At 41.8% G+C, this 27,832-nt stretch overlaps 1 protein-coding gene and 3 non-coding genes across 4 annotated transcripts; all 4 read left to right on the plus strand.

Annotated features, from left to right (window-relative positions):
- On the plus strand, positions 1-27,811 carry acin1b (apoptotic chromatin condensation inducer 1b). Its single transcript, XM_053681890.1, has 17 exons — positions 1-170; positions 2,503-2,568; positions 2,911-3,022; positions 4,839-4,915; positions 8,495-10,798; positions 11,123-11,184; positions 18,082-18,220; positions 21,704-21,749; positions 22,232-22,362; positions 22,614-22,760; positions 22,892-23,057; positions 23,323-23,468; positions 24,550-24,657; positions 25,218-25,325; positions 25,447-25,792; positions 26,205-26,302; positions 26,437-27,811. Exons 1-17 carry the CDS (start codon positions 33-35, stop codon positions 26,791-26,793), a joined length of 4,551 nt encoding a protein of 1,516 aa, XP_053537865.1. The 5' UTR covers positions 1-32; the 3' UTR covers positions 26,794-27,811.
- LOC124628391 (small nucleolar RNA U6-53/MBII-28) lies at positions 2,056-2,156 on the plus strand. The gene has a single exon (XR_006982887.1). It is a non-coding gene; the product is annotated as a small nucleolar RNA U6-53/MBII-28 (small nucleolar RNA).
- On the plus strand, positions 4,550-4,648 carry LOC124628389 (small nucleolar RNA U6-53/MBII-28). The gene has a single exon (XR_006982885.1). It is a non-coding gene; the product is annotated as a small nucleolar RNA U6-53/MBII-28 (small nucleolar RNA).
- Positions 10,857-10,957, plus strand: LOC124628390 (small nucleolar RNA U6-53/MBII-28). Its single transcript, XR_006982886.1, has one exon. It is a non-coding gene; the product is annotated as a small nucleolar RNA U6-53/MBII-28 (small nucleolar RNA).
- Positions 27,812-27,832: the final 21 nt, after the last annotated feature.

Genomic DNA, 27,832 nt, shown 5'->3' on the forward strand with positions numbered 1-27,832 from the left:
GTTTGAGCGACCGAGCCAAAGGGGGAAGCAAAATGGCGGAACTCGAAGATGTTACGCTAGATGGGAAACCGCTTCATTCGCTTCGTGTGGCGGATTTAAAAGCTGCCTTGGAGCAACGAGGCCTGGCCAAAAGCGGGCAGAAAAATGCGCTCATCAAGCGACTAAAAGGGGTGAGTTTGGACGAAGGGTTTGGCTAAAAAAAAATGTCTGCTACTATCAAGTTCACTCGTAGACGAGAGCTGAGTGGCAGGCCAAGTATCGCTGCCTCGGAAGCGGGAATGCGCATTTAGTGCCTGTGCACTCTTTAAACCGCCAACGGCATCACTACGCTACTTAGTAGATGCTTGGTTACCTTTACGACTTAAGATTTGTTGATTTTTTGCAAGGCCTTTGTGTTTTTGGGGACGGAAATGCGGTCGGTGGGTCGTGTGATCCTAAGGTTTGTGAGTTGAGTTCGTGCCCGCGCCCTCGCTCTCTCTCTCTCTGTAGTGGGGGGAGGCGCGCGGATCGGGGGCGCGCACAGCTCTGTGCTGATGGATGAGTGGCTGACATTTGCTCTGGTAAACACCAGATTGACCGAGAATAAAAGTAATAATCAGTTTTTTTTAAAAGTTTGCGGTTTCGAAACAAAATGGCCAGCAAAGCAAATAAATTTCGAGGCGCACGCGGAGTTGTCTTGGTGGGGATTAAATCCAGTTTGTCCTCACTAATCCATGCAGACTTATCAGACTGTGTATGTGTGTCCCCGAGCTTTTAAATCGTGCGTTTTACAGGTAAATTGTAGAGATTTACTCCGTTTTGTAGTAGATAATTGATATTTATTTTCTTCATATCATAAAATTAGGGACACGGTGTTTAGACCACATTGTTTAAATAATTTAAACACCGTAACACGACGCGTTGCTAGCCGTTTGATTCACTTCGCATTTCTTTTACAGTTGTAAACGGTGTTTACAGAGGGACACAAAGCGCAATTCTTTTGTCCTCGGTATCGCCAGAGCTTTTCTCTTTTTTTTGGTCAACGACCGGTGAATTGTTCACTTCACACCAGTCCTGTGCCGAGTGGGTGAAAACTGCATGAATAAACACATGGCCTGGCGCCACACACACATGCAGTATAAATACAGGCCGAGACCGCAATAAAACTGTCCATGAGGCACATTTAAAACTAGGTGGAGTAATGTTTTCTACAGAATGGTGCTGGTACAGTTTTGGACATAGCCATGCAGTCTTCAGTAAAAGGTTTCCTGGTGGATTTACTTAAGCGGTATGTAAATAACACGCTTTTACAGTTAAGATGTGGTGTAGACAATGCAGGAATTGACCGCAGTAATGTTTGTTTACTTTGTGGAGATCGAAGGTGTTTACCTACACACTGTACTTTTTTCTCGTTATAAAAAAAAATGTTCGTGTGTGTTGCTTTGGGTTTAAAGATTTTTCTAACACTTTTTGGTGGTTGAATGCTCTCTAAAGTAGGAAGAGTCATACCTAGAACTGCTTTGTTTCAGTTTGTTCTCAAACTTTTTTGTTGCCAGGGAAACCGTAAAAATAAATGCTATTGGGCTACTTCAATTCAACAATTCAAATCTTAGGCTCATAAGATAAATAATATGCACAATAATATTTTGTCTATTTATTGCAGTTGTTCAGCGCTTTTATTCCTGAATTTCTCACTGACTTAATGAATTTTAAAATATTGTTTAGGTACTTGTTTTTGTTGTTGTTGTTGTTGTTGTTTATAGATTTGGGCTAAACCTATTTTACTCATGCACCCTGGCTCACTTGCTAATGACTCTAAAAGTTAACTATAAATTATAATAAATAGCATTGTGGTGCATTGTGATTTTTCAACACTAACAATTTTTACAAGATCACAATCCCCTTCACTTCACTTTGAAGACAGAGGAAGGCTTTAGGTCCCCAGACAGACCAATTTTTAGTTATACGTGAATAATTTTTGCTGACGGTTTGCATTGTAAGTGCTGTTACACATTGATCAAAGCCTACTCTTTTGTTTTTTCCTCTTCTCCCCTTCCGTCTCCTTGTTTATCGCGTTTCCTATGATGAGATTGCCATGCTAATACCGATGTGCCAGACTGACTGGGTGTAAATGAGTTCATCTCACCTTCTCACACTCGCAGTGTGCTCAGAGGAATCGGATCAACAACCGGCCATATTCACAAGCTGTGTAGGGTTCTCTATATGAGGATTTTGCGGCCAAAAATGCTCAATAGCAACCCCCCCCCCCCAAAAAAAAATGCAGAAAACTGCTTGGATTGGCGAACTTGCACTAATTTGTTTTTTGCACTGTCTTTCGAAGTGATGTTTGTTTGTAAATGAGAAATTTCAAGGTCCTCGGAATATTGCAGCGTTTCCTTGATTTTGCATTGATTTCCGCAAGTATGAAAACTAGGAGCGACTGCTTGGCTATTTAAATGTGCAACTTTGCTGTGATATATCATTTTTAACCCAGGCTCTGTATGATTGCTGTTTGTATTGCAGGCACTCATGTTGGAGAGCCTGCAGCGAACCTCCACCTCTCATCCCGGCCTGCAGCCCAACTCGCAGGTCAGAATAATTTGCTCCTGAAATGATCTGGTTCTGAGTGTACGTGTGTGTTTGTTTTTTCCAATTTAGGTGTATTAGATAGATGCAAATAGTAAGGCCTGGCTAAATATGAAACTACACATCACACCAGCAGCTCGTTGCACCGTTCATCCTTGCAGATTTTTTAAATTCACCATAGAGTAACTACAGAGATGTCCTGTCCTGCTTAAGTGGCTGAGCATTTGTTTACAGAGTTGTTGGAGTTGCAGACTGTAGTCCTACAAGTAAATTAGTTTCAAAACTTTAAGAAAGTAGGATGCATGGTATTCAACTGACTTGTGCACTTTTTTATATGTACTTCAGATAGGGGAGGAGATGAGCCAGAACAGTTTTATTAAACAGTACCTGGCCAAACAGCAAGAGCTCCTGCGTCAGAGAATGGAGAGAGAGGCACGTGAGGCAGCCGAGGCAGATGGTAAGACACAAGTAAACAAACGGTTCAAAAGATCCTGACGGCAAAACCAAGTACAATAGACCAGAAAATAAACAAGGCTGTGTCTGTATCCTCTTTTGCTTTGGATAAAAGTGTCTGCTAAATGAATAAATGTAAATCTGGATATTACACGTTTGACTACACGGCAGTCTGTTTATATAGAGAGTGCTTTTTTTTTTATAGAGTATTTCAGCTTTGAATGTGGGTCATGCTTATATACAACAAAGGGTCAAAGACAATAACAAAAAAGCAAATTAATTCAGCTTTATGCTAGACATTGTGATGTTCTTCTATCTGATATATTATTTTTATTCAAGAATGATTCTAAAAATACATTTTAATAGCAATAATGTCAGAACATTAATGTTATTCAGCATAGCCGCTCCTTGTTCAACCACTTAAGTTTATATACATCACCAAAAACTATTGAGTGTATTTTGCAATCTCTGTACTATGTGTTTAGTAGCAAGTCCTACTTTGTTCTCTCTCTTTTTTTTTTTTCCCTCCCCATAACAAGTTCTTGTAAGGATGTGAATTATATTTACCATTAACATTTTTCTTGCATTTTTTAAATACTTTTAATTCAGTACCACAATTTGTTTTATTTAGAGCTGCAACAACTATTAAAAAATAATCGATTATGAAAATCACTGTGAACTAATCTCTTTATGGATTAATTGGTCTGCATGCGGTACAGGACACGTTTACTCACTACGTTACTTTTGTTCCGAAAACGCGCTTCGGAGAGTAATTACTAAACTTGTGTCTCAAATGACGTACTATACACTTGCACTATGCATCTAGTGTATGAGTTTTAGAAAGGTAATATCCTGCTGCTTCCTAGTCTACCATGCGTGGCGTCGTACGCACGTAACGTGACGCCGCTAGATTTAGCGGATGCCCAGAGTCCCCGACAATGACTTTCATCACTTTACTGTATGCATTTACTGTTGAAAGTAATGCATAAATACTATTACAAAATATAAACATATATATTAGTTTATATTGTGTATATAAGTATTTACGCATTGTTTTTATGGATGTACAAAAAAGCACCGAATTAAACTACAGTCCTAAGGTGGTAACATGTATTCTGGTGTGTGTGTGTGCCTGTGTGTATTGGGTTCTTTTCAGTCTTATGTAATTGGACAAATAGTTGTGTAAAGTTTTAGTCTGAAGTTTATATTTGTAACATTGAGTTTGTGGAATTTATTTTAAATAAACGAAAAAATGGCACTGAAAGTTTAACCAGCCCCCCCCCCCAAATCATCCGATTAATCGGAAACATAATCCGCCAACTAATCGATTATGAAAATAATCGTTAGTTGCAGCCCTGGTTTTATTTTACTATCAAGTACTACTGGTATAGTATGATAGTTTTTCTGTATGACAGAATTTTGTTATAAATCTTTGACCCATAAATACATCTCTCTATCAAAATAAAGCCCTGTGACTGGCGTGTTCACATGGACAGTCATTTGTCATATTGGTCACTTTTGCCCCTCGTGTTTCCTATGATGAGCTTACCATGCTAATAACGATGCGCCAGACTGACTGGGTGTAAATGAGTTCAACTCAACTTCTCACACTCAGTGTGCTCTGAGGAAACCTGGGACACCCGTCTGGTTCTTTCTTTGAGTCAATTGACAGTTGGCTTTTCTGTGTGTTATTATTGTTTATTCAGTATCTGCCAAGTCTTTTCTGTTTTGCAGACATTTCAAGGCTAGTACAGGGGGCTCTATGTTGAAACTTGTGTGACTTGCTATGACCTCTGACCCCTGTGTTGTATGATTTTTAGATACAGACAGCCCCGCAGGCCCTGAGGAGGACGATCACACAGCTGCCAACGACAGCACCTCTTACACGCCAGACAAGGTTTGCAAACGTATTTTCTAAGCAATCGCACCTGCAATGAAAATGTACCCACATGCCGGAACCCGCATCCTTATTATGTGCATTTGTGCTTTTTTTTTCTTCTTTTTTCTCTCTCTCCTTCTTCCTCTGTTTCAAGGACGCCAGCATAGATTGTTTATCTTGCACTTTAACAAAGTGTCAGGTAGCCGGACTTCACCCATTTTTATACTCCATAAAGTTTCATTTGAGTTGGTGGTCACAAAAATCTGTACTCAAGACTCAAAAGCCTGCTAAATGATCATTTGTAGCAAACCAGTGTGCTTAGTTGCTGTTTGTGGAATTAAATTAAAGTCGGGCAGGTGAATGGTCAAGTGGGCACAGTGGAAAATTTTATGGTTTGGTCGGCGTGTTTCTGCAGATTGTAACAAAATAGGAGGCAACACTTCTTGCTTTCTGATTAGTATTGACCAAGTATTTAAAGTAAGTAAGAATAAGTATCAAAAAATAAAACCTGAGCCGTTCAGTCGGATTTAGTTTTCAGATAATGAATTAATTCAATTTAAATGAACACCTGGGTGGGAAAACACAACTAGAATATCTCTATATTGCTTTTATTCGTTATTGGCATTTGTGATTTTGATAATGCAATTAACTATAGCATTAGAGGTTTGAATGGAATTTGTTAAATCGTTATACCGGTTTAACGGAGTACTTTTACACACAGATATGTCACTCAGTACCTGGAAATAACATGCTGTCTATCTTTCAGCCACATTTCACTCCTCTACTCCAACTTCTGCAGTGCTGTCATTGGTCAGCCTGTACGCGAATTAATGTGATGAGGTGTTATGGAGACAGAATGATTCAAGTGTATTTGTATTGAGGGGGGAAAGCTATTGACGTGTATAGTCAATGCTCTGTGTCTGCAATAGTTGCTGGTGAGATAAAAAATCACTTTTAACGAAGCTCAGCATCAGATATTACACCATACTCATGATTGTATATATAAAATATAAGTTGTACAACTTTTATTTTTCTAAATACATTGTAACATGTGGTTAGTAAAGATGGCCATGTTCTTTTAGAAACAAGAAAAATGAACAGCATTGGAGCTGCCTGCTATTATTGACTTGTGGTCGTTCCTGATTAAAATAAAGAGCAGATTTCACTCATCTGCAGCGAGGATGAAGGAGGAGGTGTTAGTATGCACCACGAACAATGCAAAACAGGATGTTTCTTTTCATTCATAAAACAAAGCCCGCTATTTAGTTCTACATCCACATGATTCATTCAGTGTCGGAGTGGTTGGGATGTTTTAAAAAAAAATAAAATAAAAAAATAATCTAAAGGATAATATAAATATGAAGTTCGGTTTTGTTATTTATTTAACAGGGAACAAAATACATATTTATTGACAGAAATAAGTCAATGAATATGATCCTGGTAAAGTGGAAGGGACAGAACATTAAGTTGTTATATAAAGTATAAACATATTGCCCAGTTATTTATTTATTTTGTCTGTATCATACAGCCCTATTAGAATGGATACTAGGAAGGTTATGGTAATCATCGGGGTAATGGACACTTCTAGCTTTATAGAGATCCAGAGTGCATCATGTCAGTCCAGACATTATCATCAAAGATATATAATAAATAAAAAAATCACTAAAATATGGAAATACACACATTTAATTAACCGCTCTTCATAGGGCTGAGTGATTAGCCAAAAATATTATCACGCTACGAAGAACAATAAAGTTCCATACCAATATTTATCACGATATACATTCACATTTGTACATTACACATTTTTGGGGGAATTTCCAAGTTGCCAGCTGTAGTACTTTGAAAAGAAAGAAAGATAAATCCTAAACAGTCAGAATAGTGTCTTCTAAACTGCATCGTGGGCCCAGAGACAGTCACAGCAATAGGGTTTGAAGTGTATCAAATGGTTAAAATATTTTATAGAGTTCATCAATCGAGTGATCTGAATAATAAAAGATGAGATAATCGTTTTAAAGCGTAATAAGAACAGTCTTTTTTTTGTTTTCAGATATATTTACATTCAGATGTAAGAATGGGGTCAAAGGAGGCCTTGTGACTAAGGAATGATACTATATTGATGTTAAATTCCTTAATGTAAAAATAAGGCCTTAATTACGATTGAAATGTCTTAAATTCACGTCTCAAAAGACTTGAAAATTCAACCGAACCGACACCGTAAAGCAGATTTAGGTTTTATTTTCGCTCCTTGCATGATAAATTGGTGTGACTGTTGTGTTCAGCAGTGTTTTAGAATGACTCGGTTCACAGTAAACGGCCGCTCCACACCATTTTCATCTCGGTCTCTGCTGTGAGTTTCAGGCTTTTAACCTGCATTTAGACACAGTACACACTCATTTCACTCGATTGGTAATGAGAAGTGAATTAAAAAAAAGCTGTTGCCACCTAAACAGAGATCTTCCTGCAGTTTTCCGCCAAAATAAAAGTTCTAACACACAAAAGTGAATTAAGTCAGAAATATATTACTATTGCTTAATGACTATTTGTACCTTTAAATAAAAATTTATTAAGTATTATTCATTGCAATAGTAGTATTACCAGATAGCAAAGGTATGTGTGTAAAATAAATAAGTGTGTGTGTGTATATATATATATATATATATATATATATATATATATATATATATATATATATATATAATATATATATATATATATATATATATATATAATATATATATATATAAATAAATCCCCCCCCCCCCCCCCCCCCCCCCCCCCCCGGTCTCCCATAGACCTTTATTGAAGTTTATCCTGCTATAGTTTACTTAAACCCAGAAATGGATGTATATGCATGAACACAATCCATTATAGCTGATGTATCCTGTAGCACGATTGAAGTGAAGTGCGGGTCTTAAACATTTTTGGAAATGTCTTGAATATGGTATTAAAAAGTATTAAATTTGGAGTGCTGATACCTGCAGATACCCTGGGAGAGAAAATTTAGAAAAGCTTGAGTGGGCCACTTTTATATTTTCCTTAAAGAGAGAAAGACATGGCTATCTATTACTATAGTAATTTTACTTGTCTTTCCTTGTCATCCATGGTATCTCCTGAATAATTTTCACACAATTTGAACAAATAATCTCTTGTTTGTTATGAAAGGCTTGTGACATGCCGATGAATAAGTTAAAGTTAGAAGGGAGAAAAGTAAACTTGTGCAGCATAACATGTCCACTTGCGTGCGGGGAAAATACGCAACACAGGTATATATGCCACCTAAGGGGGTTCCGACTGAGGCACTTGCTCTCGGGAGAACCGCTAAATGCGTTTCCCTTGATATGAAGTAATAAACGAGGAGGCGTTGCAACCGCAAAAGCGGTCCCTTTGGCGCATGATGACTCATAAGAAAGGTTCCGCTGATGTTCATCTAAAGGTAGAATATAGGCTAAATATCGATAATTACACAAAAGCTTATCTCTATCGTAGACATCTTCATATACATCTTTCTTTACTGTGTTTTCAGGCATGTCTCGCCATTGTGTGCCTTTTAATATTTTATCATTTTTCAACCCCTGATTTCTGTCTCCCCATCAGCATCACGTTGTAGCATCTCGGCCCTCTGTGCCAGAGGATGGAGGAGGTGATCAGCTGGGTCCACCGGATCCAGTTGCTCTGGGAGGCCACAGGATGGACACAAGTGATGCCTCAGCATCGCACGATTCCACTGATGTAACCACAGCCAAGATCTGGCGCCCCTCTTTCTCCCAGGAGGAGGTTGCCACTCCCTCACCTCCCCGTGCAGTTGCCTCTCTTTCTGTGCGTGTGGTTGGTCAGCCAGAGCGACAGGGTGTACCCCTGATTGTACCCCGCCCACAACAAAGAGAAGGAACCGCCCCTGTAGAAGCAGGCCCTGCCCATCCGATGCCGCAGCTCAGCCAGTCTGCTCGCACTCAAGAGGACAGCGATGAAGATGATGATGACGATGATGATGACAGCGATGAAGATGACGACTGGGGTCCTTCAGCTCGTGGAAGAAAGAACATCCACACACCTCCAGCGCAGCGCTCGCGGCGCAAGCTTCAGCCCCCTCAACACATTCCACCCCGTCATTCTCCACTGCAGCTCCGACAGCCCACTCCTCCTCCCTCTCCCCCTCCAGAGCTCTCCTTCCCCCTGCCTGACACCCCAAAACAGAGTCCCCCAGAGCAGGATGAACCCGAAGCCCCAGAAGGGGCTGCTGTGTCCTCTCCAGCTTCCTTGCAGAGACAAGAATCAAGCTCCAGCTCCAGATCCAGCAGTCCTGAGCCTCCATCCCAGCGCAGGCCTGGGCCACTCAGCCTGCTGGTGCGCAAAATGGAATCTGAGGGAGCTTTTGATGGTGGGCAGAAGAAGGATGATGAGGAAGAGGGAGAAACCACTGTGGCAACAGGAGAACAGGTTGAGGCTGGACCTGGGGTGCTTGTATTTTCTACAGGAGCAAATGATGTTCACACCAGCTGTGATTCTGAGGTGGTTCCTGATCATCAAGATTCACCTCAAGAGCAGCTGCCTGGGGAGCCTGAGTCTCTGCCCACTATGCCCTCTGTCACTGAAAACAGCCCTCAGGGGTCAGTGGAGATGAAAGAAGCCGAGGGGGAACAAGAAGAAAGTTCTCACCCAGACGAGGAAGAGAAGCAAGATGACCAGGAGGGCTGTAGTGAGCAGAAGGAAAAGGAGAAGAAGGCTGAGGAGAGCTTTAATGTATCATCATGGAAACGTGAGCGAGAGGAATCGCCGTCTAGGGATTCCGCCGACTTCCGTCACACATCGCCTCCCCCTTCCCCACCTGCTCTTGCAAAACGAGCACGTATCTTCTCTGAAGTTCCCCCACCCGAATGCCTCATGTCTCCTTCCAAACTGGAGCAGGTGTCAGTCCTTGTGTCAGGGCCGCAGCATGCAGATGTTGAAATGGAGACTGAAGCTCCCGCTGGAGTCCCTCAGTCCTCACCCATAAAGGAGCACGACAAGGAGGTGAAAGCAGAGGAGCAGGAACCTGCAGAGGCACATGAAGCAGCAGAAGACATAAGTAAGCCTCCTTCGTCACTTCCTCCATCTCCACCACCAGAGGAAGTGGAAGCTGAGCACGAAAGAGAGAGATCTACAGAGAGCAAAAGAGAGGGATCTGAAGAGAGAGAAAGCGAGATACCTGCAGTGAGAGAAAGCGAGATACCTGCAGTGAGAGAAAGCGAGATACCTGCAGTGAGAGAAAGCGAGATGCCTGCAGAGAAAGAAAGAGAGATGCCCGCAGAGAAAGAGATACCAGCAGATAAAGAAAGAGAGATCCCTGCAGAGAAAGAGATACCAGCAGAGAAAGAAAGAGAGATACCCACAGAGAAGGAGATACCAGCAGAGAAAGAAAGACAGATACCAGCAGAGAAAGAAAGAGAGAGAGGAAGGCAGAGATCTGCTGCGAGCGAAAGGCAGAGGTCCGCAGAGAGAGGAAGGCAGAGGTCCGCAGAGAGAGGAAGGCAGAGGTCCGCAGAGAGAGGAAGGCAGAGGTCCGCAGAGAGAGGAAGGCAGAGGTCCGCAGAGAGAGGAAGGCAGAGGTCCGCAGAGAGAGGAAGGCAGAGGTCCGCAGAGAGAGGAAGGCAGAGGTCCGCAGTGAGTGAAAGGCAGAGATCCGCAGAGAGAGGAAGGCAGAGGTCCACAGAGAGAAGACGGCAGAGGTCTGCAGTGAGTGAAAGGCAGAGGTCCACAGACAGAGAAGGAGAGAGATCCGCAGAGAGGGAAAAATCACGTGCACGACACTCATCCTCCTCCAGCCAGTCTTCATCCTCTGACTCTGATTCAGAATCCTCTTCCTCCAGTTCCTCAGGCACCTCCCCACAGGACAAACCCAGGCCACCCAGTCAGAATAAGGTATGTGATTGGCTTGTGTGTTGGTATTTTGATAGTATTGGTTTTCCTTTGATTGTGTTTCCTGTGATGAGTTTGCCATGCTAATACCGATGCGCCAGATTGACTGGGCGTAAGTGAGTTCAACTCAGCTTCTCACACTCGCAGTGTGCTCTGACGGAATACACAGATCAGATTATTTTTCGAGATCAGTGAAGACATTTTCATTTGTTTCCTTGGGGACCGTAGTATATTACTTCATTCTGTAAGGAAACGTGTCATGTAAGACTGGAATTAGCTGTTTTCTGGTTTTGGTCTGCTAGTGTTTTTTGTGTTTCTTTGAAACAGGATGAAGAGAAGAAAGCAAGCATCCCAGATGATCCAGCAGAGGAGAAGGAAAAACCTTTGAGGTTAGCTGCTACAGCTAGTCACACACATGTTTCTCTAACACAAACATGTTCTCCATATGTCTACTGAGGTGCTTAAAAGTTTCTGAACCTTTTAGAACTTTTTATGTCTATATAAATATGACCTAAAACATCAGATTTTCACACAAGTCCTAAAAGTAGACAAAGAGAACCCAGTTAAACAAATGAGAGACACATATTATACTTGGTCATTTATTTATTGAGGAAAATGATCCAATATAACATCTGTGAACCTCTAGGATTAGCAGTTAATTTGAAGGTGAAATTAGCGTAGTCGATCAATGGAATGACTATATGTTTTATTTAAAGATCAGGGATCTATCAAAGTCTGATCTTCACAACACATGTTTGTGGAAGTGTATCATGGCACGAACAATGGAGATTTCTGAGGACCTACCCACATACTTATGCCACTCACAGATATGTCAGATTGGATCATTTTCCTCAATAAATAAATTACCAAGTATAATAATTTTCTCATTTGTTTAATTGGGTTCTCTTTGTCTATTTTTTAGGACTTTTGTGCAAATCTGATGATGTTTTAGGTCATATTTATAAAGAAATATAGAAAGTTTTAACCAACCTTCAAGCACCACTGTAAATGCTCACTTAATGCAACAGATAGTGATAATTTCTCACAGTATTATTGCAAACGCTCACTCCCTGCTCCAGCCTGAGAGTTTGAGGGCTAATTTGTGTTCACACTCTTAGCTTTGAATGCTCCACTGTGTCTCCATGACCTAACTGGTGTCCTCTATTACCTCTCTGTATTGACTGACTGAGAGGGACATCGCAAGGGTCCCAGCATGAATATACACACTTGTTTACTCACCCAGTATAGGAGGATGAGAGCCAACACTTGTTCAGTGTTTCCCCACAGATACGAATAATACCTGGGTGAAGGGATACTAGATACCACTTCATCAAAACAATTATTAATTTGTTAACCTCAAGCCTTGAATAAATAAGCATAGCATATCTGATTTGAATGGCTAGTAATGTTAATTTAGCTCACACTGATCACTAGAAGAGGCAGCGCTACCTTCATAGCTTGGAGCTTGAATCATACAGGCATCCCAACCAAGATATATTCTCGATGAAATTTGAGTGTTTTCTCGTCTTCTCATAAAGAGAAGAATGAATGGCATGTGCCTGAGCCTCTCCTCACCAAACGCTCAAGCACAGGTCAGTTAGAAACAGTCTGAGGCTGCTGAAAGTGTCACTATGCATCATTGAGAACAAGCTATTGATATACAGGGTATCTCAAAAGTGTCCATAGATAGGGGAAATTAACCCTCTTCCATCATTTTTCATACAATTTAAATTATATATTTTATTAAGGATGCCTTTGATAAAAGAAGAACGTATCGAGATCGGGAAGCTGTCGCGAGGTTGCGATGGACTTTAACAAGAAACATGGTGAGCACGTCACATGTAACACTGTTGCCAAACTTGTTAGCAAATTCGAAAAGATTGGAAGTGTTTCAGACCATCCGATGTGGTGCTGGCAAAGATGGTCCCCTATGTATGGAGACTTTTGGGACACCCTGCAGATTTAAATGACCTTTATCCAAGTGTGGGAGCTTAAAAGTCCATTGCGTGACTGCATTAAAGCAGCATATTGTGAGGGGTTGAACGAAGAGCAGGATGTGCTCAGAAAATGCAAATTGGCGAGGGAAAATAATAAGCCATTGTTTCATTTAATGCATCAATTCAGCGGAGCGGTCAATGTTCGTGTTCTATAAGCAGCGTTATTGCATTCCAGTAGACTGTCCTATTTTGTTGGTCTTCTGCTCCTCTACAGCTTCAAAGTGTGCAGCATATGAACAGCTGATGAGCATTATACATGACCAGTGTACACCTGGGTGTCAGTATAGCTATAACCTATATGTGGGGAAACACTGCATGCTTCCTCAGAGACATATAAAGCAAACCATATCATTTGGAAATTCTGCCCGTGCAACATCACTGGGCACACGCACTATCTCTATACATGAGCTAACTTATGCCCACAGTTGGCTAATTGTCAGGGGGGAGAGTAATGTCATCCTAAACATAATGCACAGGGGTGGTTTTGCCCTCTTAGTCAACCAATCCAGTCTCTTGCTGAAACCTGCATTTCTAAAATATCCAAACACAAAAATTACTGTAAGCAAAATTATGCAAATCTGTTTTTTATATATATTTTTTATGAATGAATAGAATTTGGTAACTATTAAATCGAACCACATTTAATATGTGCAGAAAGACACATTAAAATGACCCCTGACACACACACACACACACACACAGTCATAAGTAAGGATGGTATTATTTAAAGTATTAGTAGGTTTACTCTGTAAATCAACAAGTATAGTTGCAAGGTGTGTATATAATAAACTAGCAGCTCTGGGTACATAGACATTAATGGTACCAGGTTGTGCAAATGCTCTTGCAAACAATTTATGAATAAATTCTTTCGGATCCAGTTCGATATATGAGGCCGAGTGCCACCGTGCAGTTTGCCTAGGGTTTTGATGTTATTTTCCATATGCATCATATCCTACAGATCTTTTCATTGTCTAAACAGCGATATGTTGCACTGAATCAGAATATTTTGCTCTGTGTCGGATATATATATATATATATATATATATATACACACTGATGCAGGAATTTCAACAGCCAGTCATATGTTTTGTGTATTTATGCTACTCTATATCAGCTAAAGCTGAAGAAATCCAGGACTGAAAATTCCTGTTAGGGGTTGTACAAACAATTTGCAGTTCATATTTCACCAGAACTGAAACTGGTACAGTCTGTCCTGTCATACAGAAAATACGTTTTAGGAGTTTGAGATAAAATATAGGGGATGTTTAGGTAGGGCAATAAAATTTTTAAGAAAAATCCTAATCTGCATTTTCCTGCTGAGCATTGTAATAACGATTTAATTTAATTATTTCATCTTGCCTAAAATAATAATCTCTCCAGCAGCACACCAGGCTGAAAGTGGCAGCACATAAACACTTAGTGGAAGGATAAAAGCAGAGATGAGCTATAGAGTTGATCGCTGACTAACCAGTGTGCCTGTGCAAAAATAGCAGTACTTCAGAGTTGAGCCATGAATTCTGTCAGGTACTGATTGGCATATTTAATCATAGGGCGTGTGTATGCAAATTATTATAACGATAACAGCAGGTGTATACTGTTGTAAATGTGCTTCTGCTTTATATTTTAGCGATTACACCTGCAGGGTCCACCACACAAATCTCAAGAGTCGTTCATGTTATGAAGCTCAAATGTAAGAAGAAGCAGGAAGTGGAGTGTATAAGCACAGTGTATATACTATTTTCTTTGTATATTCTAAAGTCTCACAGTTTCTTTACAGATATTTGTGCATTCACTGTTAGTGAGCAAGCCAATAGTGACAGTGTACAAGATGGAGCTGGGCGGAACAAAGACTCAGCGGGGTGGGGGAGTCAATCCTCTTCTGGCCAGCACTATGAATCATGAGTTATTTTTACATCAGATATGCTGTGAATGATCGTTTATGTAACTTAGTGGTTGGTGATGAGGAATAGATACACTTATTGTATATCCAGCTATGACCGCAATTAGGTTTTAGGGGGAGGAAATGGTAATAAACTGTACCTATTGCTTTTCACTGAAGTGGTACCTTTTTATCTTTTGTATCTTTTAATGGGTATCTTTCACCTTAAAAGAAGGTGCAACTTAAACTTTTTTTTTTTTAAATTAAGGCACGTTATTGGATTGTAACTACCTTTTTAGAGTAAACTGGCATGCAGTTTTCTAGGTAAAAGATAAATATTAAAAGTACAAAAGTAGAGATGACATTAGAGAAGTGAACAGTAGAAAGAAATAATGCTCTCCATGGCAACATTTGAGAAATCACACGCAGCAGTGTACACAATCGCCAACTTGTGTAAAAACTGAGGGAGACAAAGGGGCCGGGCACAATAGACTACACAATATATACAATAAAGTGGACAATAATACATACAAACAATGGGAACAATACAACACGGGACATTAAATATAACAACACAGTGGTGTAGTGTGTGGTGAGTAGGACAGTAGAGAGATAATACCTGAGGAGATGATGATGATGATGATGATGATGATGATAATAATAATAATAATAATTAAAGTGGCTCTTGGGCTGTACCTGACAAATAACAGTGCATAGTCACATTCTTGAGTAAACAGTGTACACTTGAGGGTACTACTTCAGAGACAAGGAAATGTACAATTTAGTGCCTTTTTCTGAGAGTGTAGATGATGAAAACCGAGCTGATGGAAGTCATCAGTCAGTCAGAAAGGTTTCATGACGTTCGGAGGGGATCCGGATATGCGGAAGCGACTGAATGTCTGATTCATCTGCATTTCTGTTGATGACCTTTTGATAGATTGGAGATGTATTGTGCTTTTTTTTAGTGGTATTTTTGCGCAGATATCTTTAGTTCTATTGTGTATATTTGTCTATTTAAAAAAATCGGAAACACCCGCGTGCCTTTACAGTAATGAAAAGAAGCCTTGTCGGTTGTACTTTTTGATCAGGCATTCAGCGCGGCCAGCTCCCGACCCGGCGTGCGTGGCTGAGTCGGAAGTGTGGCTCCGCCCTCTCTCTGGCCCCTCCCACTCCCCCGAGCTCTGTTCAACATGGCCGCTAAGTGAACGCTGCTGCGCGTAGACCGACGCATTGCACAAAACGGCCGTCTCTCAGCGCGCCTAAGGTTTCGAGTCGTTCGCACGCGGCCGTGAGCGGCAGATACAGACGCAAGACCGTAGCGCATCGAGTTGTAGCCCGTCGACATGCTGTCCGACGGAAATAAAGGAGGGTAAGGGAGAGAGACAGAGACACGGAGAGGGGAGAAGGCTGAAATGTCCTAGCGCGGTTGCTACACAGTAGCAGTGAGACTATAGGGCGCTTTTCCCCCACATAATCCGAGTCAAGTCCGAGCGTTTACAATAATCTGATCTCCGGCACGCGGAGCGGGTGGGTGGTGTCGCGTTTTAAAACCGGCGGAGGGTTTAATTTATTTATTTCTCTCTTGTTTTTGTCGCGGTTTGCTGCGGGTGGGAAGGAAGAGCGTGGCCTTGGCGATGGGGGAAGGGGGATTTGTAGCCATTAGCGTCCGGATGGTAATGTGAACATCTCTGATCAAGCGATCCGAGTGGCGTGAAGCCGTGAATCGGTAATAAAGATCGTCTTGTTAATGTCGTCTTTATCGCCGTGCTGCGTCTCGGCTTTCCTAATAAAACGGCGCCTGCTCTGCGCTTCCCGGCTTTGTTACTTCTCAACTTTGATATGAAGGAAATCGTGAGACTTTCGGGAATGTTCCTCCTAAGTGGCACAGCGTCTCGCATGATTACCTAATCTTCCCCCCTTTACAGTCGTCTGAAACAAGTTGTCCGATCAGGTGCAAGGTGTAATTGTTTGTTTTAGCTGATGGACATATGTACACGAGAGTAATATCAGATTTAATGGGCTTTGTTACTAGATTCTGCCCTGAGAGTGAAGGAGCAGATCCCTAACACAGCCCCTCGGTTGTTAAGGAGACGGTTTGGGGTGCAGCCCCCCAGGGAGAAAAGATTAGTTGCTGGCGCTGGTAGCAAATCCCTACAAATGTGTGTTCTGTACTAATATAAAATACACAGCCGCACTGCTTTCTAGGGAAATGTTCCTCTGTGGCACTGTTTTATCTACGTGTCATGCTTTTACAAATTAGTCCCCATGTTATGGGAATGGTAGATTCAGCTTTAGTTCAGTGCCAGTGATTAATGATGCCTTATTGATGTGATAATTTTTCTTAGTGTGTCTGATTTACTTCAAGACCCTTCGTCTTCTATCTTCCAGCTATGAGCACATGGCCTTAGGTCCACTTTTTGAATGTAAAGATGAAAACGTAATGGGACGGGGCCCCTGTCTTCTGGAGACTAATCAGTCAGTGCTGTCGTCTCAGAGGGACTGCACTCACTTGCACACCTGTTCATGGTATTGAGGTGAACAGCAGGAGGGGAGTGTGTGTGTGTGTGTGTGTGTGTGTGTGTGTGTGTGTGTGGTAGAGTGTTAGAAAGAGTAGAGCAAACGCGTGAGTGGTCATGGCAGAGGCTGCTTAAAAGGGCGATTAAATGCGATTACCTTGGCCAGCAGATCTCCAGCTGATAGTGTGACATAATGGCTAAATGAGGTTTGATGTTCTTCCCCTAATGGTGTACGCTACTGTTTATTGATTTGTTCTATTGTCCCTGGCATGCATTTCGTTCTAACATCTGTTGTCTGCCTGTGCTGGATGCCTTCTGTCCAGTCGTTATACCATAGTTGGACGTGTTTGGTTGTTGGTGAGGTTGGATGAATTTTTTATTGACAAGGCTGAATTTTTATTTTTATTTTTTTTGGTCTGCTGTGACATCCGTCTGTTACGGTTGTTTGACGTGTGTGTGTGTGTAATCTGTCTTTGTGGATGTCTGTGTGTTTGACCCTGACATGCCTGGGTATCATTTAGCTGCTGAGTTATTTATAGTTATAGTAACCCAGATCACTATCCTCAGTCACTTTATCTCTCTCTCTCTCTTCTTGTTTTTCTTTTTCACATCTCTCACTTCGTGTAATTCTCAGCTGATATGCGAGGTCAATCAAATCTCGGTGCTTTGTTTAACGTGAGCTTCGGGGAAACCACTGGTCATAGTGAGAGTCCTCTCTAGCTTTGTATTTCTTGTCTGTCACTGTGCCTTTTTTTAAATTCTGTCTGTCTTCTCCTACCTCCCACTTTTTTCATATTTTCCTCACCCCCCTTGTGATGATATAACACTTGGTGCAGTCATTGTCACATTTCTCTCTCCCTTTCTCTGCATCTTTGTCTCTATTTCTCTCTCTAGGGATGTAAAGCAGGCCACGGTTGCCGAGCCCACAGGTCCCGTCTCTATGGAGCTCCAGGAACAACCCGAGTCCGAGAGTGCACTGGCTCATCCTGCCTCACAGGAGGCGCCTGAGACCAGCGAGTCCCGTCCCGATGAGGTAATGAGACCTTCTGGAAAGACGCGAAGGAGCAGGGGCAGGGTGTATGGCTATATTATTAAATGTATTCAAATTGGCATTTACAAGTGCTTATTGTTTTATTTAGTTAAGAGATAAGTAGTACTTGGCAAACATAAATCTAAACTTTATTAGCTGAAGAGTTATGGGCAGAATTAAAACAGCCAAGATAAATAAAATTGTTTTTTTTTTTGTTTGTTTGTTTTTTACTTCTTTTTTTTTTACTTTTTTTTTTAAAAAAAGCTGTAAAAGTATCTCTCTCAGAGCAAGCTTTCCTCCCTCGCTCTTTCCTTCTCTTTCTGTAGCTGTTATTATATTGTCAGGGGTTGAGGCTGGCTAACTGTGTGTGAAATTAGATGCAGTCTACAGTTAGGTTAGATGCTGTGTGAGTGTGTGTGATGAAGAAAGATGTGTGTCAACAGAAGAGCTTAAAAGAGCTCGATGCACTCTTGAAGCAGGCCGGCCCGTGTGTGCACACAGTGTTGAGTATGTTTACAGACACGTACAGTTGTGTGGAATGTCTTCTAAACTGCATTCCTCTCATAACTATTAAATACGCTTTTTTAAATTTTATTATTTAATTAGTTATTGGTTAACATCATTTTTGAAGCCCCATTCAGACATGATTAAATTTACATGGGGTCCTGGGGTAATTTCTTTTTGAGTCGCCTGATACTTTTAGTCTCGTCCAGATACATGTCCATGATTTTCCTTGCAGATATCGCCTCACGTTGGAAATAAAAGATGTTTGACTGCTACTACTTGCCCTATTTAGTCTCGTAGTGCACGTTTCAGTGACCCTCCCACCAAATAATAAACACTTCCCTCATCGCGAAATGTTTTCAAGCTGTGGCTGGAACTTTGGTTCGCCCCAAGCTGAAGTGAGTGCCAGCATGTCTTTTCTACTTTGCTGCCTCTTCAACCACTTGGATGCCATTTTGTGAATATCATAGTGAGGAGTAATAAGGTAATGCACAAAATCCCTGATAAACTAATCAAATCTGAATAGGGCTTTAGATGAATAACTAAATGATCAGCCAGGACTTTATGGGTTTAGAAATGCAGTCCTAGAGTCAGAAACTAATAAGATGGAAAGGGATCAAAGCGCAGGTGTCATGTTTTGTTGGTGTTGTAAATAGTTTCAAAATAGGGTCATCATGAAGTTGTTGAGCAGCCCGTGTGTGTGGGTGAGAGAGGGAGGAAGAGGGAGTGTGAGTGAGAGAGTGCTTTAAATGTAGAAAAGGGGGAAAAAAAGGCTGACACAATGTATTGAGAGAGATAGCCAGACTCTCCTCTACCTCCTTTCTCTATTTATATATTTTTGTTCTCACTAGCTTTCTCTCTCATTCCTTCCATTTATCATATTTTTTTCCTGTTATCCTTTCATTTCTTCTGTCTCACACATTTTCTCTTGTTCTTCTCTTTCTCTCTGCTGCTCCTCTGTCTTAATCTAGTGGTATGAACTGTTGTGTTTTTTAAAAACCCACTGATTGCTTTGTTATGAAGGTGCCCTCCCTTCTTCCATTGCTCATACTGGTACCTGCGTTACTACCGCCACCTCTCCTCCTCTACCTCCATCACGTGCCGAGCTATGAGCTAGCCCCCTCAGGCAGAGTCGCCACCGCACACTTAGCCTTCACCTGATGGAATCCTGGCGGATGATTGGCCCCGTTGCTCACTGCTCAAACTGATGTGGCCCCTGATAGGACTGCTTGGGAGAAGGCTAGAGAGTTGATTGGGTGGGTCGAGGTGGCAGCCATTTTGCCAAGACTCCTCCTCTAGTCCCACCCCCTGTGATCCACCTACAGATCCAGAGTCAGCTCACATGCCGAATGGACTTTTCTACGCAGCTTGATAGGCACACAGTGGTTTAAGCGCTATGGCCACCTGTGTTTGTCCTGCTCGCTGAACAGCATGTCTTCATGAATGGACTTTAATGAACTCCGACACCTTCTGAGCATCAGCTCTGCTCTGCTCACTCACACCCCATACAGACCGATCTGCAGCGGTTTAATGAGTCGAGCTACACATGACTCTGCTCTGCTAGAACACATGAACAAGGCTCCAGGGCTAAGAATTAACCACGGACTCGTTCGCTGTTTCCCGAGAGATTGAGAGCTGCTGCGATTTACATGTGAGCAGTCTGCCAGAGGGCACTGACGTTTTTTGAGGAACCACACCACAAATGAACTTTCCGGAATACCAGTAACCATCACAAGCTCAAGGTTAATCAAGGTGGTGTCTGCACGTGGCCCGTTTCAAAGCCCAAGCTTGCATATGTTCAGGAAGTATGTGGCCAGTCCACTCATCAGCCTGTGACGTAATGCTGTCTCAGTGGATTAGTGTCTGCTTGAAGGGAAATAACTAAGGACTTTAATCGGCATCAGCTTGGAGCTTAAAAATGCCACTGTGGTGTACACTGTCTGCCAAATGGATTATGGACTAGTTTTGCTTTATTAAAGCGATTCTTTTAGACTGTACCGTTACACTGATTGCTCTCGCATGCTGTGTAAAAAAAAAAAAATGGGAGAGCTGTTCTGTGTGGACACCACGGATCCCAGAGACTGTATTTACACGGTTGCATGAATGCACCACACCTCATGTATGAGGGCCCCAGATAGAAGGATGCTCTCTGAATCATCTCCCTCTGAAACCATCAAAGACTGTTTCTGATTCATAAGAAATCACTATTGCGTCAAAGACTTTGTCATGATTCAGAAATCACAGTAAAAAAAAAAAGCCACACATTGAAATATCACTCCCACCAAAAGTAAAAGTCCAGAGGCAGTTCCAAATCAGCCGGCCAATCAGCACGCTCGGCTTGTGAGCATTTCTCGTCCTCACTCCTCAGCCTCTTCCGATTGGACCGTTGTTTCCTAGATACAGTGCACACTGCCGTGCGGTTGGGCCATAGCCAAGCCAGAGACGAATCAGGTGTCAATGGTACCAGGAAATACCCTTTTCTTTTAAAAAAAAAAAAACAAAAAAACCCAAGATGTATTTATCTTTTATAAACAGCTATCATAGTGCCTTTTTGGTTAAAATTGAGGGTTGATGTTTTGTTTTTGTGTGTGAAGGACAGTAGATTAAATTGGGGGTGTTGAGGTTTTATATCCTAATTGGCACTATACAGGGATAGGACTAGAAAGTATGGGTCAAGCATGAATTTCATAGCCTGTAAGTTCCTATATTTGAAGGAACTTAGTGTTTATTTGACAGACAGTGTGGCAGTTTATTGGACAGCCTCTTGTCTGTCACATGATTCGTTCATCTAATGTTGGTTTATTGATAGCGTTATGTCTGTTCTTTTTCCTTCTCTTCTATCACCCTCCCCTCTTTCCCACTGTTCCTCCTGCCCGGTGTTTGTGTCATCGTCCTCCCCCTCCCTCCCTCCCTCTATCTGTCTCGCCCCTCCCTGAACCCACTTGGGTCTTTTTTTTTGTTTGTCATCCTCTGTCTTTTCAGAGCACCACTCCAAAAGCCTTTGCTGCACGCAAGATTTCACTTACGAGTAAGTTATTTATTTTTATTTTAATAAGAAACGTCTTCTGTGACAGGGTGCATCTGTGTCATTAAGTCTTAATTTGTTGGAATAATACATGGTCAATCACAGCTACCTGCTCATAACTTATCTAGCATACACAGAGGTGCTAATATGGGCAAATCCAGGAAAAGTGGTTGGAGAAAACCAAATCCTCTGGGTGCTTAAAATCTGTCTGCCATCAGACATTTTGGAGACTGCTGTAAAGTTTGTACACTTTGATGGTGTGACATAAATGATGATGGTTTATTCTATTTGACATAGAATGTCTATTAGTTTTTTTTTTGTCAGTACTGCAAATTAGGTCTTAAATTATATTTGTAGTAGCATTGAGGAAAGTCTTTGATACTGCAGACACCATGTATGAGGCCCCCAGATAGAGAGTCGCTTTGGGGTCTTTTCTCTCTGTGTTTTACACGCACGTTAATTTTGCCGCTGTTTTTATGCTGTAGCTGCTAAGACAGAGGGAGCGGCAGTGGAGGCGGAGTCTGGGGGCGGGGCTGGTAGGAAGAGGCGGTGGGGCTCCAGTACAGCAGTCACTGCCAAAAAGCCCTCAATCAGCATCACCACTGAATCACTGAAGGTTGGAGATATTACTAGTTGATCATTATCACGGAACCATCTGTAATCAGTCAATTGATTCGCATAAAATCATGCAGTTGTTGACTTGGTCGAAGCATTTGTGACACCTAGAATGTAAATAATCTGCTACTGTATTACAGAAGTGTTATGAGAGTAAAAACATTGTGCACGTCTGCATCAGTGATTACTTGCAGATTAACATTAAGTGTAGCTCTATGACGGTGTGATATATATAGTTGTGTATGTTTCCAGTCTTTAATCCCAGACCTTAAGCCGCTGCAAGAGGCCGTCGTGGACCTGCACCCAGACGAGGGTCGTTTCTCCGGGGACGAGGACTCTAGTCAGCAGCCTGAGCGTGATGAGGACCAGGGGCTTCAGATCAGACGTACTGTAACACAGGTACACTATCAGTTTGACAGATCTCACACAGTACCTATCCGCTGTCAGGAAAACCCAGGCACTGTCACACTAAATATGGTATTATGTATAGAATAAGTCCTTTAGGTTTTTAGCTTTTGTTCTGTACCCAGGTGGTTCCATCTGAAAGTCAAGAGAATGGGCAGAAAGAAAAGGAGGAGGATGAAGACGAGGAGGAAGAGCAGCCAGAAATGGAGAAGGAGAAACCCCCAAAGAAACCAAGGAGGGAGAGCTTGTCAGAGGTTGCCATGGAAACACAGGAGGGTGACACTAAGAAGGGTATTTTTAGTTTGTTTATTTGTTTGTTGTTGTGTTTTTTTTGTTTTTTTTTTGTTAATGGCTGTTCCTTCCAACTTTTGTTTTATATGTGCTGTTAATGACATTAATAGTTTAGCAATCTTGTTGGTATCAGATCTTAGTATCCATGCTGTTCAGACTGTTCCGGGAGGAGCAGTCTTCCATCTGTTCAAGAATCTGTTCAAAGTTGGTATTTGCTCCTGATGAATGGTTTGGCTGAATCCCCCCGCTCACATTTTTTCACCAGTGACCCCTAACGACTCAGTGGTGCGGCGCTCCATCAGTCAGCAGAAAGTGGCTGTGTCCATCACCATCGATGACCCGGTGCGCACAGGCCGTCAGCTCTCTCCTCCCCGTGGCAAAACATCCAACATCATCCATGTCTGCAACCTGGTGAGTGTGTGTGTGTGTGTAAGAAATAAGCCCATAGATGTTTAACACACATTCCTACTGTTTGTGTTGTAGAGGGGAATTGGTTAGTTTCAGAAACATTATGTACATTGCTTAGACCTTCATGTTTAGAGTATATATTTTTATGCCTTCACCACAAGGTGGTTGTTTTCAGGTTGTTCATTTGTGTGTCTGTCTGTCCGTGTGACATGAGATTTAGTGCGATATCTCAAACAACGGTTTAATGTTTGTAGTATTTCTATGGGATTATTGCCTCAATCAGTGGATGAACTGATCTATATTTTGGAATTGATCCAAACATAGTCAAGGGCACAGCAAGGTCAAATGTTTGTTTAATAGTTTTTTTCCCCCAGTAGCGTCCTTCCTGGTTTTGTTTTCTTAAACATCCCCCCTGTGATGTTACTTACAGAAATTGAGAGTCCATTTTCTGGCTGTCTAAAAAAAAAAAAATTTGCACTGTCTGTCCGAGATTCACGTTAGCGTGAAATCTCGAGAACCAGGTTTTAAATTATTATTATTATTATTATTATAATTATTATTATTATTATTATTATTATTATTATTATTATTATGGTAACCAGCTGATGAACTGATTAGATTTTAGTGTTGATCCAAAATAATTTTTCTGTAGTAGCTTCCTTCTTGTTTTAAGTATATTTGAAGGGTATTTCTGGCATACGGATAACAAGGACTAGAGTTGTTGATGGTAGAGGCATCCCTGTCTACTTCTACTTGTTCAACAATCCTGCTTTGCCATAGCAAAATATGTAGCGTGGGCCTTCTACAAGCAGTCTGCCACACATCCAACTACACCGTCACCAAAATCACTCCAACTCTGCTTTTAGAGATATTGAAACAACTTTATTTATTTATTTTTAATTACAAGCAAGATTTAAAATGTAAAACTCAAATTAGGAAATATTGTAATCTCAGATCAGGAGGATTCTGCTGAAGGAGTGCATTGTATGTCATTGTACTGGAATGCGTCATTATGAAATGAAAGGAGGTGTGTAAGTGTTTTAAAACGCGTTCAGGTACGACACATCTGTTTGTGTGCGTGTAGGTTCGCCCCTTTACCTTAGGCCAGCTGAAGGAGCTGTTGAATCGGACCGGTGCGGTGGTGGAGGACGGCTTCTGGATCGATAAAATCAAATCCCACTGCTACGTCACCGTAAGTCTGATTTCTCTCTAATCTTACAGTTGCGTTTCAGGACATTGGTGGCGTTTGCTTCTATACGGGAATCTGAAACAGATCTCAACGGCGTGTTCAAAACTACAAATTGCATCGAATCTGTCACACAAAATATTGTGAAAGAAAGTACTTCCTGGTTCAAGATGGCTGATGCTATTGTTTTCACCTTTGTACTCATTATTATAGGATTGTTTTCTGCAAATCTCATTAACAAATCTGAGATTAATAAACATGCCTTAATGATGCAGGTAGTCGACTAATCACATACTTATGTGATTGTGATCATCTATAATTGGTTATTAGAAGACTTCCTAAACCTTGTGTGATAGATCTGTTTATGTATCAGCTTATTTCCCCTTCCAATGTCACCTGTCTACTCTATTAACACTGAACATGGCTATTAAGTAACGGGATTGAGTAGTCTTCTATAAAATGACAAAAAAGCTCACCACAAATTGAGAACAATACGTAACGTTTGTGGTTTGTACCATTTCTCTTACTTAGCTGTCTGATGTAATGTTCTGATCTCTGTGGTTTAGTATGCCAGTACAGAGGAGGCTGTTGCAACACGTGAAGCTCTCCACGGCGTGAAATGGCCCTCTAGCAACCCCAAAGTGCTCCGTGTGGACTTCTGTGAGCAGAAGGAGGTATGCACAGTTCTGTTTCAAGAGATACAGAGGAAGCTATTTTAATCAACAGTCCGATCGACTGCTGTTTCTCTTTTTCTCTCCCCTTGCTGTTCTCTCACACATCCCTCTCACCCTCCAGCTGGACTTCCATAAAGGGCTGCTGACTGGTGAAGATCCACGAGCTGTTCCAGCCCCTAACCGCCCCGCAGCCCCTCCTCCACTCATGCCCCCGACACGGGAGAAAGAGCGCGAGCGTGAGCGCGAGAGAGAGGGAGCAACTACGAACGTGAGGGACCAGTGGGCCGAGAGGGAGCGAGAGATGGAGCGCAGAGAAAGGACGCGATCGGAGAGGGAGTGGGACAGAGACAAAGTGCGAGACTTCACCAGGGAGGAAAGGGAAACAGCCAGGAGATCACGATCGCGTGACCGGGAGAGGAGACGCAAGGAGCGAGGAAAGAGCAAAGAGAAGAAGTCTGAGAAAAAAGGTAGGGTTTAAAATTCATTCTTTCATTAATGTTTGCTGTAGTTGTGCGTGAATGAGGTGTTTTTTAAATTATTTTATATATATATATATATATATATATATATATATATATATATATATATATATATATATATATATAAATAAATAAAATGTGTGTGTATATATAATGTGTGTATGTTACTATTGATGTGTATATAGTCAAATTGTTCCTGTAATTTAAGCCAGTGGCTTAAAAAATCTGTATAATAATTATTAGCAGGAGCCATTTGAGGGTTTTTTTTTTCTTCGATTGCTGAATAGATGTCCTGGCTAAATGTCTTGGTTCACATTGTGAGAAGTTCCACTTTTAAAATACATACATTTCTGCCTGTTGTGTTCCCCGAGTTTGAATTTTTCTCTCTTATTTGCTGTAGATAAACCAGAGGAGCCTCCTGCCAAACTTCTGGATGATCTGTTCCGCAAAACCAAAGCAGCTCCATGTATTTACTGGCTGCCACTTACTGAAGAACAGGTCAGACTCTCTCACACACACTTGTGCACATTCTCTGTCTCTCTCACTCGCGCACACAACCTTAAAACATACACAGCTTCACATTTACTTGCTTTCGCACGCCCTTGACACACTCCCCCCCCCCCCCCCCACAGGCGACTCAGAAGAGCCTGGAACGAGCGGAGAGGATGAAGGAGCGGGAGAAGAGGAGGAAGGAGCTCCAGGAGGAGGAGGACAAGAAGCGTGAGGAGGAGAGGAAGGAGAGGGCACGAGGCCGAGAGAGAGACGGAGGGAATGCAGTGAGCAGCGGGGGTGGCTCAAGCCGTCCATCTGAAGGAGAGAAGGACAAAGAGAGGGAGAGGGAAAGAGAGAGGGAGCGGGAACGGGGTAGAGAGAAAGAGGGAGAGAAAAGGAGAGACAGCAACAGAGGCCGAGGCAACGACTCCAAGCCAGCGGGGGGCAGCAGACGCTCACGAAGCCACAGCAATCCCTCCAGGGACAGAAGGCGTTGAGTGTGTATGTGTGTGTGAGAGAGAGAGTGAGCGCAAATACAAGCGTGTGTGTGTGTGTGGTACTTGGAGGAAGATGGACACCCGTTCTTGCCGACTGCGCCCCAAATTATGAAGCGAAAGTTCCAACCCTGAAAATCTTCATTGTTTCATATGCATACACTTTTGGTAGCATCTCACACATTCAGTCACATCTGCTGTATATCCTTGTTTCAGGACATTTTTTATTATTAGTTCCTTTTTTGTGTTGTAGAAATCTTTCCCCTTTTGTGATTTTGCAGTTGATTACTGTTTCTCTGGTCTTAAACGGATTTGTATCAAGGGCTCGTGCAGATTCATTTCCTCGTAGTTACGCATTCACACACACGGACAAGGTTACACCTTTCAGCAGGGTGATTTTTATTTTAACGCATCATTTTCTCCGTCTTTTTTTTTTTTTTTTTTTTTTTAAGCCCTTGATTATTTTTATTTATAAATTCTAATTGGAGTCAGTTGTGGCGTACTTCCTTATATCAAAGAATTATTTTATTCGTTCTGAGTCTTTTAATTAACCGAAAGATCCCCCTAAGCAAAACATTTTGGCCATGGAGTCGGGCTAATTGTGGTGTGTTTTGGACCACGGGTTCACCCTTTCAGACCCTGCTGCACTGAACAGTACACTGACTACCCGCGTATCTGTCCGGTGTTAACTCTAGAACGGTGCTGTTATGAAGGATAACAGGTGTTTAACACGTCTCGTCTCTCCCTGTCCTACTGCCACCTCCCTCCCTGCGTCTCCCCATCTCTCCCCATGTTCTCCTGTTTGGGAGTCTGTAGTCCTCTCAGTTCTTTAGTGTTGTACTCCGAGTTTGAGATAAGGGAGGAAACTAACAGTTATAGACGAGAGGAACGATACATGTTTTAATGATGTTTTAACTTTTTTTTTTTTAAGTTTGAAAAAGAGAAATTCCTATTTGCTTTTTGATTATTTTTTTTCTGAGTATGCCGAATGTACAAAGAATAAAAAAGTGACTAAAGGAAAGGTGGTTGGTGAACATTTATT

This window comes from Ictalurus punctatus, chromosome 7 (assembly GCF_001660625.3).
Source record: "Ictalurus punctatus breed USDA103 chromosome 7, Coco_2.0, whole genome shotgun sequence".
NCBI lineage: Eukaryota > Metazoa > Chordata > Actinopteri > Siluriformes > Ictaluridae > Ictalurus > Ictalurus punctatus.